Genomic DNA, 20,525 nt, shown 5'->3' on the forward strand with positions numbered 1-20,525 from the left:
ATTGTGCAGCCATGCATCCATGTGCATACACAAGAAGAGGCGGAGCAGCATCTCAGGTATCTTCCTCTATCACTTTCTACCTTAGTACCCTGAGGCAAGGTCTCTCAGTGAACTGGATGCTCACAGTTTTGGTTTGGCTGACTGGCCTATGAGGTTACAAGACTTACCTACCTCTACTAATTTGTGACCTCCGTGCTGGGGATTAGAGTCCTATGCAACCATGCCTGGATTTTTACATGTGTTCTGGGGTTTTGAGTTCTGGGTTCTCATGGTTGTAGAGCAAGCATTCTTACCCACTGAGCTATATCCCCAGCCCTAATGCACCTTATTTTCTGAGACATGATCTCATACTGAACCTAGAGATTACCTTTTTGCCTAGACTGGCTGACCAATAAACTTCTGACCTACTTCATCCCAACCCCTAGAGCTGGGGTGACAGATGCACACTGTTAGGCCTGGTATGCTTGTACGGTGAGTTCTTTATCCACTGAACTATCTCCCTAGCTGATATTGCTCAGTTTTTCAGGTAAATTACACAAGAGGTTCCAAATGGATAGAAAACATTTTGCAATATAGAATTGCTGATACAGAAATATAGCTCTCACCTCAGAGGGGAAAAGAGTAAGTTTATTTTGAAGCCAAATATTAGTGATTGTGGCCCAAAAACACAGATTCAGATTACTGTAGTTTCTGTGTTCCAATGTGGTGACAGCTCGGTGAAGTTTTTATAACAATAAAAAAATCATAAATCGAGACTCTTTTCAAATAGATTGGTGGTCTCAGGCGGATTACAGTAAAACAGGGAGGTCTCAGCTAATGGAAACTAGGTTCTGTATGTACATTCTAAAGGCTTCTTAAGAGTTAAAAGATGGTAAGTTAGTTGGGTGTGGTAGCGCACACCTTTAATCCCAGCACTCTGGAGGCAGAGGCTGATAGATCTCTGAGTTCAAGGATAGCCAGGGTTACACAGAGAAACCCTTTCTCAAAATAAGAAACAAAAGATGTTAGGTCACATACAGAAGATAATATACGGCCAGCAAGGGGTTAATGATGCCCTGATGCCCTAAGATATTTTGGCTCTAGTCTGCAGTGTGTTTTCTCCACATCCTTGAGTTCTCATTTGTTCCACCTTGCTGTTCTTTCTAGGAACTTTTCGACACAGAATTGGTCCCAGGTTCATGGCTGGACATAGGAAATATTTATAAATTCAGTGGAAATAACTTATTGTTAGATTCTTATCTAAAAGCCTTGTCTTTATTTCTCATTTGCTCTAAAATTTGTTTATGAAGACAAAGATTGTTTTTAAAATATTATTAATTTTTTGAGAATTCTATGCATGTATTTTGATGTTTACCTCTTGTTGTAGGTTATTAATATTTGTTATTGACTTATCTTTTAGTTAATCAACAGTTATTCCTAAACCAGCTGTATGCCCAAATCACCACACAGAGACTGGGATTTATTTAATTAACCTAGAGCACAATGCTGGACAATAGTTACTTCATCCTAAACCTCCAAGCCCGCATAGTTTTCTACCATTATACTTGCTTTTAGTCATATCTTAGGTTCGGTTCATCCCTCATTGGTTTCAAGACCTCACCTCCTGACCTCTGCTTCTCCTCTCTTGCTTCCTTTTCTCCCTCCTCCCCCCAGACCAGTATGTCCTACCCTATTCTCCCCATTGCACAGCAATGACTGGTTGTTTTATTGAAAACACAGAAAACAAATGGTGGCATGTGTACACAAACTTGAGACAGGTGATGTTTAGAATAAGTATCACAGTGCAGTGTCCAGATTGAAACCAGATAGTGGGGTAGAGAAATCAGCATTTGAATGAACAAGGGTAAATTGTATACATTCCACAAGAACATGATACCAACAACCCTTCATCTTTCTGCCTAACTCCTCTCAAATTTACTTTTAACCTCTTTCCAACTTAAATATCAAAAAGAAGTTTACAGACTGAAATTTCTTTAGTATTTCTAGAGCTATAAGCTTGTGTATGACCTTCTCCTGAGGAGACAAACTAATGTCTGTTTACCACATATAGGACACCAGTGACAGACCAAAGTAATGATTCCGCCTATGTCTAGTTTGATAAACCAATAGTTTAATTGGGACTATTTAAAAGGAGTATGAGATAAGGACTACCTACTAGAGCATGAACAGCTTATAAATATCTATACCATTGAAACACATGTTTACCCTAGCAATCATTAACCACTTACGTATTCTTAGCAAGGAGCATGGCTCCAGGAGCCTATCCCCATAGAATGTTAATTGCCTATCTTGTGCAGGCCTTGTGTAGGTAATCATGCTGCCCGGATAACTTTCCAGAGCAAACCTTTTAGCATAGTAGTGAAGAGCTCTTGCTTGTTGCTCTTACACATGCTACCTATGGACACTGAATAAGTAATTGTGTTCTGAATGTCCATTTATGCAACATGGTGTCAGCATTCTACATGCATAAAATGCTCAGCTCTGTTGGTGGTTTTTCCTTCATGTGGAAGGGCTTATGCCTGACAGTTCCGCTTTATCTGTACAGGTGTTAGATGGTGCCGACAGCCAGTATTTGGGCTTGCAGATAGGTCAGCCACAGGAGGAGGAGGAGGCTGCAGGTGTTCTTTCTAGTGAAGTCTCTGGTGTTTTCAGAAACTCTTCTCTGGGTAAGTTCACTTTATATGATGTTTTCAGCTTTAGATGTCTTTATCTTTGTTTGTTTTTGTTTTTGTTTTTTTTCCAGACAGGGTTTCTCTGTGTAGTCTAGGCTGTCCTGGAACTCACTATGTAGACCAGGTTGGCCTCAAAGTTGGAGGTCTGCCTGCCTTTCTGCCCCTTCCCCTCCAAGTGCTGGGATTGAGGACATGTGCCACCTCTGCTTGGCAGACATCTTTATATTATCTTTGTTTTCAAGAAGAAACCTTTTAGTATCATTATTTTTTGAGTTGTAAAAAGCAACTGAAAGTCGCAAGTTGTGTATAATCAGATTTTGATTTAAATCCACTACCTTCATGTTATCTCTGTATTAACATATACATATTTTGATTGGAAACTTGTCACTTAATTATGATTTTTATTTTAAAGCTCTTCAACAGGCACACTTATTGGAAAGAGTGGGTCATAGCAGGCAACCTTCTGACAGCAGTATAGATAAGTTTGTATCAAGAGATGAGGTTGCTGAAGCCGGTGACCCAGAAAGCAAGGTGAGCTACATAGCAGGAGCTAGCATGTGTGGGAGGGGTTGGAATTTTCCTGCCTTTTGCCACTCTAATTTGTTTCTGTCCCGGCTCTGGGTTTACTTCTTTGCCTAGAATCATTGGACGTTCCCAGGCCTCTGTCCTTCATTTTTGGCTCTCCAAGGATACCCAAATTCTTAACAGTTGCATCCGTTCTGCCTTCTTCCCTGCACAGATATACCCATGCTGAGCTTTACCCCGCTGATACCTGTATTATTTATTTGAGGCTTGTGCAGAGCTTTGCAGCAGTTCTTGGTTTTGCTCACTCAACTGCTTAAAACATCTCCGTCTGTTGTTTGCTTTACATGCACATCTGATGTATTTACAGTTAACTTTAAATTCATTGAGGTCAGGAATGCATTTTGTCACTTAATTCCACCAGTCAAAATGGCATCTTTTGAGAGTACCCTCCAAGTTCTGTTGTATCATTCCAACCTCTGGGCTTCTCTGGCTTTTTCTTTTGCCTGGCATCTTTTTGTTTGTGTGTTTGTTTTGTTTTGTTTTGAGACAGGGTCTCACTATATAGCCTAGGCTGGCCTGCAACTCAGTTTCTAGTAGACTTTTGTGGCTTGTCAATGTGAACAGTGTTTTGTGAATGCTGTGTTTTTAGTACCTTCTTGCCCCATGAACCTTTTCCATACTAAGCTTGTCTCTTGCTACAGCTCTATAGCCCTGTGTTTTAGGGTTCCAACTGAGTCCTTTTTGAGATCAAGCCTGGAGGTGGCCAAGTTTAGGCATCTCTGTCCCTGGCACCTAATATGGTTCATTTTGTTGACTGAACTAGTGAATCAAAATGTTTACTTCTCTGTTCTAGCCTTGCCGAATCAAAGGTGATATAGGACAGCCTAATGATGATGATTCTGCTCCTCTGGTCCATTGTGTTCGTCTTTTATCTGCTTCCTTTTTGTTAACTGGGGAAAAGAAAGGTAAGCACAGCTGAGTAGGTACAGAGTTGAGGGGATACTGATGGGTTCAGAAGTCATTTTGTTGGTCTGTTAGAATCTTGTTATTGGGGTGAGCTTTACTTTCCATTATTTGGTGATGGGGGGGTGATGAGAGGGGTGAGTTTTGTTTCTTGGAAAAGACTAAAAGGGCCTGGGTGGTTCTTTGCAGCGCTGGTTCCAGATAGGGATGTGAGGGTCAGTGTTAAGGCCCTGGCCCTCAGCTGTATTGGTGCAGCTGTAGCCCTTCATCCAGAATCCTTCTTCAGCAAACTGTATAAAATACCTCTTGACATCATGGAAAGTTCTGGTATGTTGAATATTCACTTCTTTCTCCCAGTTAATCAGTATTTAAGCTATCTCATAGTCTTTCCTTCTTTTGTCTTAAGGCAGTTAGTATTTCCCGGTAGCTTATGTGTTTCAGCCGTGTTAGAGCTCTCCAGATGTTCACATGGTCATGTTCTTAGTCCCTTACATGTTATGTGTGTAGTTTCCATACACATGACAACAAAAATCCCAAGCTGCAGTGTTATATTGCTCTGTGTCATATTCACCTGGCTAGACATCCACAGTCAGACTAAGACTAGGCATGACAGCAGCACACCCTATCTCCTGTTGGGCACAGTTTTTGTGGAACAGAAAGTATATTCCACGTTCTTTCTTTCTTTGGGTGACAAGGCAAACCTGTGTTAATGAGTTTACAATTAACAAATACATACTAGATTGATTGTTTCTAATCTTTATTTTCAAATGTAATCTTGAAAGCTTGATTTGAATCTGACAACTTGGAATCACATGTTGGAAATTCGTAGGTAGTGAGATAATTGCAATGTATTGAATCTAGAACCTTTAGATCCCAAACTTCTCTTATACTTAGGAAATTACAGTCAAGTCCTTTGCAGATGTAAAATGCTCCGTTTTCTTCCTTTTCTGAGAATGAAGCTTTATTTGTAGTATAAATTTGATGGTGGAGAAGGTACAGGCTGGGCCATTTGTGTCCACAGAGGAACAGTATGTCTCTGACATCTTGAACTACATCCATCACGGAGACCCACAGGTCCGAGGAGCTACTGCCATTCTCTGTGGGACTCTTGTCTGCTCCATCCTCAGCAGGTCTCGCCTCCGTGTTGGTGACTGGCTGGGCACCATCAGAACACTGACAGGTAATGGACAGTTTGTTTTGCTGTCTTTTCTGGATACTGTTCCCAGGTTCTTGTTTCTATAGAGACGTTTCTTGCCATTCTTCTGGTTAGGAAATACATTTTCTCTGGTGGACTGCATTCCTTTGCTGCAGAAAACCTTGAAGGATGAATCTTCTGTTACTTGCAAGTTGGCTTGTACAGCTGTGAGGGTGAGTACAGTATTTTGCATAAACTATTCCTTGGCTTAGTGAGTTTGCCATTGATACAATTCAGTTTGGAGCTTAGTAGTTCACGTTTCAATGAACTATAAACAGTACTTTTCAGGGACCTGTTATTTAGCTTTTGAAAACAATGCCATAATATTAAAATTTAATCAACTTTTAATTCTTAGAATCCTTAATTTTAAACATTCTTTCCCCTAAAGAGAATGTTTAGGAACATACTTTGGTATTATCAAATACAAACTTTGTTGATTTAATACTGTCTTAGGATGGTAGAATGTTGAGCTGCAGTGAAACTATGGTTATTATTTAACTAGCCTCAGTGTTTGAGTCTTCTGTTAAAAGAGTCTTGTTTCGTCAAGTGAAAGGAAGGTGGAACACTTCCTGTCAGCTGGCTCATAAGTCATAATTGTCCATTCAATAGCAGAAAGTTTAACCAGAGAAAGCTAAAACAAAAACACAGGGTTAAATCTAGAAAGGGGAATATCGTTCCTTTGTGAAATTTAATTATCTCAAAAGTAATGTTTTTCTAGTTCTAACTTTTTTTTTTTTAAACGCACACACGCGTGTGTGTGTGTTTGACAGAGTGAGTTTGTGTATGTGAGGGCAGTAGCAGCGGAGGCCAAAAGAGAACACTGGATTCCTTGGAACTGAGATTAGGTATTATGAGCCACTGATGTGAATGAATGCTGGTAACCAAACTCCTCAAAAAGAGTAGTAGGCACTTTTAACCAGTTAGTGAACCATCTTTCTAGCACCCAGCACCATTTTTTTGTTGGGTTTTTTTGTTTGTTTGTTCTTTTTTTTTTTTTCTTTTTTTTAAGTTAAATTTTAGTCAGTTGTATCTTTTGAGCAAAGGAGATATACTTATAGCACAGGTGTTATGCTGGTAGGTAGACTCTGTATGTCATCCATGTATAGGGTAATTACAGGATAACGCCCTTAGGCTCTGAACCCCCAGGGGCAATAACTGTACAAGATCCACTTTGTTTCCTTGTACTGCAAAAGAATCCAGTAACATCTAAGATATTCCTTGATAGGGGTCGCTTATCTTTGTGCTTGGCCTGAGAGTTCTTTTCACATGATGATTAGTGTTCCTGAGACTGTGGCTCAGGAGTCATGGGGAAGTAATGGGAGGCAGGAAGAAACAAAAGTTAGGTGTAATGGGCACTTTTACTTTTAAAATCAAACATAGTAAAATAAGGATGTATCTTGAATACTTCAAGAACCTGTAGCATTCTTATTGCTGCTTAAAAATTGAACAGCACCAAACAGATGTGTATGTAAGAATGCTGTCTTAAGATGAGGTGTCTGATTGTGATGCCTTTTACCTTGGCTTGGGTTTTTCAGTACTGCCTCCCGAGTCTTTGCAGCAGCAGCTACAGTGACTTGGGATTACAACTGCTCATCGAAATGCTGCCTCTGAAGAACAGCTCCTACTGGCTGGTGAGGACTGAGCTGCTCGAAACTCTTGCAGAGATTGACTTCAGGTGAGGGAGCCAAGTTCAGATTCAGAAGGTCAAATTATGAACTGAAAGAAACTCCTGAAATCTCTGCAGTTTGCATGACTGTTATGTATAGTGCTTGTTAGGATCATCTGTGATTTAGGTAGAGAACATGTGATAGTTCACAGTACTTTTTGTTGAACTCTGAACTTGGAGATTTTGATATTGGAAGTGGGATAGATTTTTCTGTTTGTCTTGGTTTTCTAGGTGGTGAGAGTTTAAAAAGCATGTAGTTGTATTTTTTTTTAATTATGTGTAAATGTGTATGTCTGTATTTGTAGGTATGTGTACATGAAGGCAAGTGCCTGAGAAGGCTAGAGGTGTCACATCCTCTGGAGCAGAGTTAGATGGTTTAAAGCTTCTTAACGTGGTTGCTGAGGACTGAACTCTAGTTCTCTGGAAGGGCAGAAAGTGTTCTTAACTGCTGAGCTTTTATTCTAGCCCCCCTTGTTTTTGTTTTTGTTTTTTAACCTTGTTTCAAACTTAAAAAAGGCTGTCAACTCTACTTGGGTGTTTTGTTTGTTTGTTTGTTTGTTTGTTTTAAGTGTACTTACCTTTATTCTGATTTAAGGGAGATAGCTGAATAGTATTTTGTTACAGTTTAAAAAAATAACTGCAAAGCTGCTTTCTTTCAGTGCTGCAGCACTCAGGGAGGCAGAGGCAGGCGGATCTCTGTAAGTTTGAGCCAGCCTGGTCTACAAAGCAAGTCCAGGACAGCCAAGGCTCCACAGAGAAACCCTGTCTCAAAAAAACATACAAACAAAAAAATAACTTGAGGGACTGGAGACATGGGTAGTTCACCCTCCTCCTAGAAACAAACCACAACGACAAAAAAACCCACCAAAACTTAACATGATTTATCTTTTGTTTCCTCAGAGTACATTAAAAAAAAAACAACAACAACTTAGTTTTTAAAGACTTATTTATTTTATGTATATGAGTGCTCTATCTGCGTGAACACATCCATGCCAGAAAAGGGCATCAGATCCCAGTATAGTTATTGAGCCACTATGTGGTTGCTGGGAATTGAACTCAGGACTGCTGGAAGAGCAGACAGTGCTGTTAACCACTAAGCCATCTCTTCAGCCCCTAAAAGGAACTTTTTTTTTTTTTTTCATTAGGACAAGGTCTTTTTTTTTTTTTTTTCTCATTAGTTACATTTTGTTAATTCTGTATCCCTCATTCCCTCCCCAGTCCCACCCTCCCTCCCTCATCTCCTCCCTGCCCCTTTCCAAGTCCACTGATAGGGGAGGACCTCCTCCCCTTTCATATGACTCCCTTTTGTCCGGTATTCTCAGGACTAGCTGCAAAGTCCTCCTCTGTGGCTTAACAGTACTGCTCCTCCCTTGGGAGGTGGGGAGGTCAAAGAGCCAGTCATTGAGTTCCTGTTAGAAATAGTCCTTGTTCCCCTTACTGTGGGAAACCAATTGATTACTGAGCTATCACGGGTCACATCCGAGCAGAGGTTCTAGGTTTTATCCTCTCATGGTCTTTGGTTGAGTGTCCATCTCAGAAAAGACCCTGTGCCCAGATATGTTTGGTCCTTGTGGAGCTCCTATCCTTTCCACATCAAACTGCCCTTCTTTCATATGATTCCCTGCACTCTGCCAAGGGTTTGGTTATGAGTTTTTTTTTATCTACTTTGGAACACTGCTAGGTAGAGTCTTTCAGATGCCTTCTGCGGTAGACTCCTGTCATACGTTCAATGCATATCCCATTTGTCTTTCTAAAGGAGGATTGATCATCATACCCCGTGTCCGCTTTCTTGATTATCTTCTTTAGGTGTATAGATTTCATTATGTTTATCATATCTTTTAGGTCTATATAAGCAAGTATATTCCATGTTTGTCTTTCTCCTTCTGGGATACTTCACTCAGAATGATCTTTTCTAGATCTCACCATTTGCCTGCAAATTTCATGATTTCCTCTTTTTTGATTGCTGAGTAGTATTCCATTATTTGTCTGTTTCAGTTGTTGTCTTGGAAGCTTATTGCCTCTGTCTGCTATCCTAGGCCTAGTCCCGGAAGCTTCTAGCCTCTCTAAAATCCAACCTAGGCCTAGAATGTTTTCACTCTCTCAGACTTAAGCTCACCCTTTCTTGTTCTTAGTGAGCTGTGGGCTGGCTCAGACTCCTTTCAGCTGACTTATTCAGTCTGGCTTCTCTCTCGGCTCCTGAATTGCTTTGTTTGGCTATTCCTCTCTCTTCTCCTGAGAGTTGGGCCTATCCTATTCTGTCAAATCTTCTCTGATTCATCACTTTTTCCCTTATTCAATTAAACATTACTTTCAAACATGGGAGCATTCTTCTACAACTAACTTTACCTTCATTGTTGGGAATTAAAGGCATGTACCACTACACCTAGACCTAAGCTTTTCTTTACCTGAAATTTGTTCTACACCAGGTTGGCCTTGATATCAGATCTGCTTGCCTCTATCTCTGGATTAAAGGCATGTTTGTATTCCAGCCAGATCACACAGACCTAGAAGGTCTTTGAAGTGATCTCTTGCCAGACCAGCCATGTTCTAAGTTAAAATTCCTCTACAGTAAATTTTGGTTAACAGGCTTTTTTTAGAATGGAAATGTTCCTTTATTATTCAGATTTTTGTGTTTGTTATTAATGTTCTTTGCTTGTTTGTTATCTTGTTTTTTGCTTGCATGAATGTTTGTGTGTACTACAATGCTGCAGTGCCCATGGAGTCCAGCAAAGGGAGTTGAAACCCTTGGAACTGGAGTTATAGACAGTTGTTAACTGCCCGGGAATCAAACCATGGAGTCATCTCTCCAGCCTGTTTGATTGGTTTTTGAAGCCACTGTAGACCCTGTGGGTTATTGTGTCCCATCCTCAGAATATCTCTGAAAGAAGGACTATCTGTTGCTGCAATGACGACTGTGGAATGGGGCACATAGCTGGTCACTTGGGTGGGAGTTGCAATGTGCTTGCCCTCTTTGTGTTTGAGCTCATTCATGGAACTTAGTCTTGAAGTAGTAGGTGTATATTTTGATGAAAAGCTATTTATCCAGTGCTCACTTGTTTGGTCAGGAATTTATAGAAGATTGTGAATCAATCTATTTAGGCACACTTGAGCTGCTTCTGAGAGACTTACAGGGTACTGGGGTGAGCTGCAAGCCAGCACTGTGTTTGCTAAGTGAATGACATCACTATTGAATGTGTTCTTTTGTTAGGCTGGTGAGTTTTTTGGAGGCAAAAGCAGAAAGTTTACACCGAGGGGCTCATCATTATACAGGGGTAAGCTGTTTGTTTTGTGAGACTGTGGGCCCTATCTCCTGGAAACTGTCTTAGCAGGGTCTCCCTAAAGGTGTGAAGTCTTACAGAATGTCTATGTTGTGTTACATATTTAGTACTTTATGTCATGAAAGTTGTCAGTATATGGCATGAATTTAATATAAGTCATCTTGAATTCTTCTTGACTAGCTTCTCAAAATGTCTTCCTTATCTAGCTGGATGTAGTGGTGCATGCCTTTAATCCCAGCATTTAGGAGACAAAGGTAGGCAGATACCTGTGAATTCAATGCCAGCCACATAGTGAGACCAAATCTCAAAAAATATCCCAACTCCCCCAGCCAGAACAACAACAAAAACAAGAAAAAAGAAATAATATAAAATTCAGTTGATTATAGAAATTAAAATTATTTTTATTTTCTGTCTCTCTAAAGTTTTTAAAACTACAAGAACGAGTGCTCAATAATGTGGTCATTTATTTGCTTGGAGATGAAGACCCCAGGGTGCGCCATGTTGCCGCAGCATCGTTAACAAGGTGTTTACCAGTATTTATCTCATTACTTTTTGGTTGAAATATATAGTACAAGAATGGGAAAGGTAGAAGGAATCCCTTTTAATTATTTAAAAAGTACTTACTAAAATGATAATTTCCAAAAGCCAAACACTAGCCTTATACTGTAAAACTAATGTACTTTCATTGTCAAGATTTGTAGTTTAGAGACCAGCACTAAGAAGGAAAGAGAGTCCTGCTTATTTCTGCCTCCTGGAAATAACTGCTGTCCACAGCTCTGGTGGCTGTTGTAGGCATAGGTTTGGGTTAGCTGTCTGGGCAAAGGTGTGGTGATGGGTGAATTTCATGTACCTTCTATGTAGATCAGCTTTCCTTTCATGGCAGGCTTGTCCCAAAGCTGTTCTATAAATGTGACCAAGGACAGGCTGATCCAGTAGTGGCTGTAGCAAGAGATCAAAGCAGTGTTTACCTGAAACTCCTCATGCATGAGACCCAGCCACCATCGCACTTCTCTGTCAGCACCATAACCAGGTACATTGCCAGAGCCCCTTCACTTGTCAGCAACCTGTGCCTCTCATGGTATTTGCTTTCCTGTTCTCCTTTCTGAAAACCACACACAACATTTAGAGGAGGAGGAGGCCATATCATTAACAGGATATTTATTTGACATCATGGTTTGCCACAGCACCCTGTGGTTAAGTCCTGCCTCAGTCACATAGCAGTGATGTCCTCAGTCTTGCAATGAGCTCATTAAGTTCTTCATGTTGACAATTGTGATTTTGTTTGTGAAAGACACATGCCGTCTGAAAACTTGTCCATGAAAAATTTTTGCTCTTTTAATGTCCCTGCTAATGAGTGGGTGGGCTGATCCAAGGATCAGACTGTATGTGCAGTGCTGATTCTCAGGCCAGTGTTGCTAGAGCAGAGGTAGGGTCCATTGACCACATACTGTACTACCTGGCCAGTAGATTGGCATAACAAGAATGTACATAACAGGCTCTAGTAAATGGACAGGTTTCATCAGAAAAGTAGTTTGCAAAGAAGATTGCAGTAGCAGTAGTAAGATGTGCACTTGGAACTCTTGTCTTTTAAATTCTTTTTAAGACTGGATATACAGAATACCTTTCAGTTTTGCTGATTTGAGAGAGCAAACAAAAAACAAAAACTTTACCTAATGACTTCCAAGCTCAAAGGGTAATTTGATTTTTTTCCCTGAATTTGGAACTCAACTCATCAAATTTTAAAGTCATTACTCCTAAATGATTGTCATTTTTTTCTTATCGAAAAACTAACTTGAGAAGAAAAACAAAAAAACATCAGCACACTGTAAGGAATGTGGGGCATCTGGTGAAGAAGTCAGCCCCCCCCTCCCTTTTTTTCCAAAAGATGAGCAACCTTATTCTAGTCTTTTTGGAAGGGCCTTTTGCATGCTAAGCATGCACTCTACTACTGAACCAGACCCCAGCTTCTATTTTATTTTAAAGTCAATACTGCTTTACTGAACCTTAATCATAATCTCTTAAATGCCATTTGATCATGAAAAATAAGATTCTCTGTATTTTTCATACTAGAATCTATAGAGGCTACAGCTTACTGCCAAGTATAACAGATGTCACGATGGAAAACAACCTTTCAAGAGTTGTTGCTGCAGTTTCTCATGAACTCATTACGTCAACTACACGGGCACTCACAGTAAGTCTTCTAGCTTGGACTTAAAGAGATTGCCTTGCAGGCCTAGCATGGTGGTACATACCTTTAATTGAAGCACTCAGGGAGGCAGAGGCCAGGGTGGTCTGCAAAGCAAGTCCAGGACAGCCAGGGCTACACAGAGAAACCTTGTCCTGAAAAACCAAAAAAAAAAAAAAAAAAAAAAAACAGAAATAATATATAAGAATATATATATAATATATAAGAATATGAGAATTACATTCTAGTTACAGTAAGTATTAACATATAGTAATATGTTAGACACATGTTGATATGTGGCTTTGGAGAATTTTAGTGATATGGAGAAATACAGCTTGAGTTTTAATGTTGAATGAGAAAGATAGAATTAAAAACCTCTTGGGAATGTAGTTTGTTACCAGTTTAGAAAAGTAATATTCATATAAGTACAGTTATTATAAACTTAGAATAGAATAAGCAAAAGAATTGCTAGGCTGATTTTTTTTTCTTTTAGGATTGTGGTTAACTTTCATTTTCTTATTTATATTTTTCAAGTATTCATACATTTTTAAAAATCAAGTACAACAGGAGCTTCACAAGGACCAAGTATAGCTGAGCATAGGGGCTTGTCTGAGACTGATTCTCCAACCAGAGACCATGCATGGTTATAACCTAGAACCCCTGCTTGGATGTAGCCCATGGCAGCTCAGTATCCAAGTTTCTTCCCTAGTAAGGGGAATAGGGAATGTCTCTGGCATGAACTCTATGGCTAGCTCTTTGACTTCCCCAGCCCCCCGTGGGAGGAGCAGCCTAGCTAGGCTGCAGAGGAGGACATTGCAGCCAGTCCTGGTGAGACCTGATAAGCCAGGATCAGATGGAAGGGGAGGAGGACCTCCCCTATAAGTGGACATGAGAGGGGCAAGGAGGAGATGAGGGAAGGTGGGATTGGGAGGGATTGAGGGAGGGGGCTACAGCTGGGACACAAAGTAAATAAACTAATTAATATAAAAAAATTTAAAAAAAGAATAAAATCATTCAGATAAAAAATAATCAAGTACAACTTTTATAATCAGAAAGAGGAATATTATGCAAAAGTAATGGTTTCTGGGAAGACTTTTTTATTTATGTGATGGAAGAAACACATGGATATTGTAGGAAGTCACACAGTTGAGATTCAGCTATCTTGCAAACTAAATTCCTGTTTTAAAAAAGATCTATCTATTTATTTATTTATTTATTTATTTATTTATTTATTTATTTATTTATTTATTTATTGTGTATACAGTGATCTGCTTGCATATGTGCCTGCACACCAGAAGGGGACACCTAATCTCATTACAGATGGTTGTGAGCCATGGTTGTGGTTGCTGGGAATTGAACTCAGGACCTCTGGAAGAGCAAATACTGCTCTCAAACTCTGAGCCATCTCTTCAGCCCCGCTAAATGCCTTTGAAATCTAAATTTGTTCAAGATATCGTAAACTTCACTTTAATTGTGATAAAGCACTGCGCTGATCTGGAGGTTTATATTAGTCATTTTGAGTTGAGGTCTTGAGGGAGAAAGAGAAAAACTACTAGGGAGACTTTGGGTTCAGGACAGTGAGAGTTCCTGGCAGGAACTGCTGGCTACCCTTCCTTGGGCTATAACAATGTTTTACTAATAAATGTGTCCAGCTTTGCCGTTTAAAGTGTGTATATGTCCAGTGCTAGGATAGCTACTCAGTAGTTCTTTACAAATCTCAGTTTTTATTTATCTATTTATTTATTTATTTATTTATTCATTCATTCATTCATTCATTCATTCATTCATTCATTCATTTTTGTATGTGTATAGGTCACAAGAGGTTTAATTCAGTAAGCCTTTAGTGGTGTTGGATGTGATTTTTTTTTCATTCCTTTCTTCTGCAGTTTGGATGTTGTGAAGCCTTGTGTCTTCTTTCAGCGGCCTTTCCAGTTTGCACTTGGAGTCTAGGATGGCACTGTGGGTATGTATACTCCCCAGTGTGTAGTCAAGGTTACACACAGAGGAAGCACAGCTGCTGGGATCCCTTTCTCTCTTTTTTTCTATTCCAATACCCTTTCCCTATTCTCCCCTCCCTTCCTTTCCTTTTCCTTTATGTTGGATCTGTTTGGCTTTGTTTGAAAAATATTTGATGGAATACTTGTTTCTGCCCTATGAGGTGTGTGAAATGAATAGAGAAGTTGTTTGGGATACTGAAGCAGTTGTGACTCTAATGAATGTCAGGTGCTTGTGAGCATCTTTGGGGGCTGAGGGTATGATCTGTGGATTCATTTAAGGAATTTTTATATGCAGGTAAAAACTTTCTGGTTAGTTTTTTTTTTTAATTACTGGATGATGAAAGTCAGTTTTGACTTAACATCTGAATTGTGATGAACTACAAGGGTGTGCTTTAGGAAGTCGTGTACTTCCATTATGTTTCCCTACAAAATAATTTCCCCAGTAGATGGTCTACTGCCAGCTGGTATAGAATTTCTTTAGAATTTTCTCAGTACTATTATGTAAGCTTTCACTTGTGTTGATGACCGAGAAACTTTGGGGCTCCCCATAACTTCTGGAAGGAAATCTGCAGATTTCTTTTCAGTGTCCAACTGACAGTGATGGCATAAAGTGATTGCTTTATGATCTAGAGTGATTGCTCTGTTCCTTCCATGAACCCTGACTATAACTACAGGTTCCAGGCATAGGCCGTGCACTACACTTGACTTCTGAGCAACTTTGACCTTGGAGTTCAATCTGCCAAGTCAAAAAGGGAAGAAAGTTTAGACTTCATCCGAATAATCATTAGTTCTCTAAATGAACTCTGCTGTGTAAATTCATTTCTTGATTGACGTTTATAGAGTCGTGATTTACAGAAGAGTATTAGTTGGTTAGCAGTTTTAAAGTGATAGTGGCTCAAACCTGTAATCTCAGCACTTGGTAAGTAGAGGTAGGAGGATAGACACAGTTTGCAGCCCAGCGTAGGCTACATAGTGTGTTTCAGGCCATGGGGACTACATAAATGAGAGTAAGACCCTATCTTAAGAAACCCAAACCAAATCAACAAACAAGGTAAAAGGTAAAATGGATTTCTTATGGCATATTTTCTTCATGGGACATTAGAGAACAAGACTATATGCTTGAAACTTTGTGTTTGACTTTGGAAATATCTCCTTCCAGAGTGCCCCCACTGAGTGTCTCTGATGAGTCCAGGAAGAGCTGCACTGTGGGGATGGCCTCCATGATTCTCACCTTACTTTCATCAGCTTGGTTCCCATTGGACCTCTCAGCCCATCAGGATGCCTTGATTTTGGCTGGAAACTTGCTTGCAGGTACCAGTAACAAGTGGAGGTGGGCTCTGGGACTTAGCTTTGATTTGCTTGTGAGGAGTACTCAGGTTACAAGGACATGAGAGTCATTTTGGTGGAGATTAGGCCTGGAGATGCTGCCTACATTATCCTCCTTCCACTTTCTTTTCTTTACTCCTAAAATTGTACTCATGGTTTAGAATTTTTCCGAGAACATCAACATAAACACCCTCAGTCTCCCTACAAAGTCTAGCCTAAACTCAAGTCAGGTGAGTGATCTTTCTAGAACACAAATCCACCTATCTTAGTTGTGAAGATCACACCTATAGCTGGAGGATAGTGGTGACTTTTTTGGAACATTGAGACTTCGGAGGCAAATAGCACTTTCATGTAAGGCACCTGTTTAGATACAGAGGTTCAGCAGTATGTTAGCACAGATCAGTATAAGAAACTTAGGTCAGAACTGTTTCCCACCTCACACATTTGAGGTGGGGTAATGTGTATGCCTGTGTCACAGCTAGTGCTCCCAAGTCTCTGAGAAGTTCATGGACTTCTGAAGAAGAAGCCAACTCAGCAGCCACCAGACAGGAAGAAGCCTGGCCTGCTCTGGGGGATCGGACCCTCGTGCCCATGGTGGAGCAGCTGTTCTCCCACCTGCTGAAGGTGGTCAATATCTGTGCTCATGTCTTAGATGATGTGACTCCTGGACCAGCAATTAAGGTAACTTCTTACAGGGGCAGTCATTATCATCTGCCTAATGACTGGATTTCCTGAACATCCATGTTAGTAGTCTGTTCTTTCCCTATTTCTTGTAAGTAAAGAAAGTGGCTTATTCTGACACTGTATTTAACATAAAAATATAGTTAGTGTGTGTGTATGTATATGTGTTTGTCAGCCATGAAGCTCAGTAGTGATAATTCCCCCTTAATCTTTCAGGTTCCTTCACTTGCTTTCTTTTCCTCTTCACTATAAATCCTTTGAAGAATCATCCTACCCACCTAGTTTTTCCTTCTGCTCAGACATGGACCTTTGTGTTGAGGTCTTTAGTCCTTTCTGCAGGACCATGTTCCCCTACTTGAGTCATGCATCTTTAACTCAAGTCTATCTGGTTTCTGATACCACCTTTCAGAGTACTTCCTACTTTGGTCAATCATTTCAGTTTTATAGGTACATTGGTAGCCTTCCTGTTCTTCTCTGGGCTACTTTATACCCCAGGGATATGGCTTCTTGTGTTTCTTCCAACATCCTGTACTGTTGGGTTCAGTTTAGTATTTCCTGTCCACTGTCAAAGGTGCCCTCCTTTTGACATGCACTCTCTCTTTTACTCTCTGGGATTTTCTACCATAGTGAGAATTTTCTGTGTCCATATCAGCCAGGACAGGAGTCACTGACCACATTTGGTACTTGTGTTCTTGAAATGTGGCTTAAGAACTGAACGGAGTAAATGGCCACCTATTGAACAGGCAGCGAGGGAACCAGGCTGCTCATGTGCCAATGTCTGTCAGGTCCTTTAACTCTGTGGAGCCGCAGCTCAGTGTACCTGCTATCCTGGTGGTGCTTCTGTGAAGCTGACTCAAGTGTGTCAAGTGCCTTAGCCAGACCCTCCCCTTCTTGTCTTTTTCCCTCTTTTGTACCTGCTTCTCTTCTCTCACTTTGTACTTTTTCACAATAAAAACAGGAACCACACAATTTTATTTTAGGTCACTATTCTTTATTTTTCCCATAAAATACTTTGTTTTAAAATCTACGCAAGGCTGGATAGTGGTGGTACATGCCTTTAATATCAGTACTTGGAAGGTAGATCTCTGAGTTTTAGCCAGCCTAGTCCACACAGCAAGTTGTAGAATAGCCAGGGCTACAAAGTGAAACCCTGTCTTTATTTAAACCAGTCAGCATAAGTACACCTGCGTGTGCGTGTGCACGGACACCCTTTGCATTAGTGCTCATGCCGTTAATACATCCCTCCTCCTTGCATTAGTGCTCATGCCGTTAATACATCCCTCCTCCTCTCTGCGGTCTCCTGTAAACAGGCGTATCTTATTTGAATTACTTCACTAGCCTGTTTTTGGAAATCATATTATTGAGATAATTTACAGTTCATAAAGTTCAAGTGTACAATTTAATTTTGTTCTTTGAGTCTGGGTCTTATACTGTAGGCCAGCTGGCCAGGAACTTACTATGTATCCCAGATTAGCTTCTGACTCAACTCAACTCAGCCTTTTAAGTGCTGAGATTAGAGTATGAGTCACCACCTGGATTTGTTTTTTAATTATGCCACAGAGTTCTGTGGTCATCACTACAGTCAACCCTGAAGCTGTGACTCCAAAATCCATCCATACCCCTAGCTCTAGACAGGCATTACTCTGATTTTTGTCTCTGGGTGTGCTTCTCCTGGACAGTTCTGCTGATGGCCTCATACACTTGGTGGCTTTGTAACAGGTTCTTTCCACCAAAAGGTAGTTTCTTCCCTGTTCTCTACAGCTTTACTGCCTCCTTCAGTGCACAGCCCGACTGCAGCCATTTGTCCTGATAATGCTGCTGTCTTTACAGATAAGGATCAGAGGTGCATAGTGACTCACCTAGTCACTGTGGGTCACCATCATAACAGAGCTTCAGTGGCTATTTATCTCTCACAGTTGTAAAAGCTGAGAATTCTAAGATCAAGGCACTGACAGATTTGGTCCCTGATAAGGTCTGGCCTTTTCATGGTGGATAGGGAAGAGAACTTCTGGAGTCTTTTTTCATAGGCACAGGGATCCTGTTTATGAGGATCCTGCCACCATGACCTCATCTCACTGAAGCCCCACCCCCATTGCCTCTTTTTTATTCCAAAAGATGAATAGGATGGGATCACAGGTGAATAGGCCCTTTGCTGAGTAGTGAGGAGCAGAGCAAAAAGCTCATGTGCTGCCTCTTATGTTGTCTTTACTCTCCGGTGCTACCTTTCCTCTTTGTGTATAGGAGCCTGATTGTCCCATATCACCTTGGGGTTACATATTAGAGAGCCTTTGCCATGGCTGTGTTGTTACTTATAGGGTTGTAGCTGTGACATCGAGCAGGTGGCTTTATTCAGAACCCTGTTTCCTCAGTTGAAAAATGAGATATTAAATGTTGTATTGTGCTTACTCATGTGATGGTTCACATAAACTATCCTGATTGCCTGCTCTTAGAGGGGACAGGTTTGGGGTGCTGGTCACTTTAGGTCCTTTTAACTTCCTGGAAGCTCTTCATGTGAGGAAGTTCAGGGCCATAACTGCCATGTGCAGTTGTATGGGTGAAAGTAAAATTATCTTTGCACTATCTGAGCTTTGTAATACAAGCTCAAAGGCCATGAGTTGCCTGGGCTACTACCTCCCAATACATAGTGAAATTGTGTATTAGTACTTTCAGGTTTTGGTTCCTGTATTAGCTTTGTCACATTATATTGTCACATTATATTTTTGTTTTTTATTTTAGGCAGCTTTGCCTTCTCTAACAAACCCCCCTTCTCTAAGTCCCATTCGACGGAAAGGGAAGGAGAAAGAACCAGGAGAACAAACATCTGTTCCGATGAGTCCCAAGAAAGGTGGTGAGACCAGTACAGGTAGGAAGCAGTTTCTGGAGGGCAGGGGACTGCCTGTGGTGCAGAAGTGTATGTACTGTATGGAAAGCTGGTTTATAGCAGTGCAGTCAGGGAAGGGTTCTCCTGGTGTTCATAAGTCTGTGTGATAAACTGTCACTTTACTCTAAAGAGGGAATCTGTAGGAAGGAGCCTGCTTTTCTGTGCTCATTTCCTTTTCTCCTTGCAGGGGAGGAGTCCAAATTTTCATTAAAGGGGGAAAAGTAGATATGGGTGGTGGTGGTGGGAAGAATTCTGATGAGGGAAATTAAGACTTTGTGTTTGGTAGAGATAACAAAATGGTGGAAGCCAAGTATGATACATCTTTAATCCAAACATTCAGGAGGTTGAGGCTAGTGGATTGAGAGTTTGAAGCCAGTTTAGCTTATAAAGTGAGACCTTATCTAAACCAGAGAAGAGGGCAGAGACAGAAAGACACAGTGGAGATAGTCATCTGATTTGGGGAAGTCTTGAAAGCACACAGATGTTTGGAGGGCCTTCTGAAATTGGGCAGATGTCAAGGCAAAAGGGCCAGAGTTTTGGCTAGGTCTGTGTCTTGTTGGGATGGGAAGCAGAGGGTGACCACTGAGTCCTGTATACTTCCTGCTTTGCATGCCCACTGATAGCAGTCTTAGTAGATGCATGGTGCCAAGCACTTGTATGTAAGCCTCATGCATGCCTTGGCTTAGTACTTGTCAAGTTTTCTGGTGAGAAAGCTTTACATTTTCCCTGATGATTTTTATGTATTTGATATGTTGTTAACCTTGAAGCAGGACTATATAATAGATCTCTTAAAGGTACTCTGTAAATAGTTTGTATCCTTTGACCAACTATGAAATCTTAGAAGATGCTCTTTGTAAAGATTGACTATAGTAATGCAGGAGGATTTACCTGTTTAAAAGCTGCAGGATTGAAATTGTGACTAAGAGCCTCTCAGACTAAGCCAAGTGAGAAGTCCTTAAAGCTGGAGGAGCCTTGTCTGCATGGCACTTGGCACTTTTGTTTCAGTGTAGTAATGTATATGCCCTTTACAGTTTTCAGAACATGTCCAAATTGATTAAAGAATGGGCTCAGAACTCATGTGTCTAGTGTCAGCCCCATGGGCCCCAGGAGCCTTGCTTAAACTAAGAGATTCTGAGGTTAGTTTCAGCCCTTCAGT

General features: G+C 40.6%; 1 protein-coding gene across 2 annotated transcripts in view; it reads left to right on the plus strand.

The window, feature by feature from the left end:
• Htt (huntingtin) overlaps positions 1 to 20,525 on the plus strand; it is a 143,701-nt gene that overhangs the window by 43,141 nt on the left and 80,035 nt on the right. For both annotated transcript variants that reach the window (XM_055624231.1, XM_055624232.1), the window contains exons 13-27: positions 2,546 to 2,666; positions 3,085 to 3,203; positions 4,051 to 4,162; positions 4,350 to 4,487; positions 5,182 to 5,340; positions 5,431 to 5,528; positions 6,891 to 7,030; positions 10,230 to 10,293; positions 10,722 to 10,822; positions 11,183 to 11,329; positions 12,370 to 12,490; positions 14,371 to 14,447; positions 15,641 to 15,792; positions 16,286 to 16,488; positions 19,225 to 19,351. In XM_055624231.1, coding sequence (XP_055480206.1) covers positions 2,546 to 2,666; positions 3,085 to 3,203; positions 4,051 to 4,162; positions 4,350 to 4,487; positions 5,182 to 5,340; positions 5,431 to 5,528; positions 6,891 to 7,030; positions 10,230 to 10,293; positions 10,722 to 10,822; positions 11,183 to 11,329; positions 12,370 to 12,490; positions 14,371 to 14,447; positions 15,641 to 15,792; positions 16,286 to 16,488; positions 19,225 to 19,351 — 1,879 coding nt within the window. The remainder of the gene's footprint in view (positions 1 to 2,545; positions 2,667 to 3,084; positions 3,204 to 4,050; positions 4,163 to 4,349; positions 4,488 to 5,181; positions 5,341 to 5,430; positions 5,529 to 6,890; positions 7,031 to 10,229; positions 10,294 to 10,721; positions 10,823 to 11,182; positions 11,330 to 12,369; positions 12,491 to 14,370; positions 14,448 to 15,640; positions 15,793 to 16,285; positions 16,489 to 19,224; positions 19,352 to 20,525) is intronic.

This window comes from Psammomys obesus, unplaced genomic scaffold (genome assembly GCF_907164565.1).
Source record: "Psammomys obesus unplaced genomic scaffold, mPsaObe1.curated_primary_1811, whole genome shotgun sequence".
NCBI classification, from domain to species: Eukaryota; Metazoa; Chordata; class Mammalia; order Rodentia; family Muridae; genus Psammomys; species Psammomys obesus.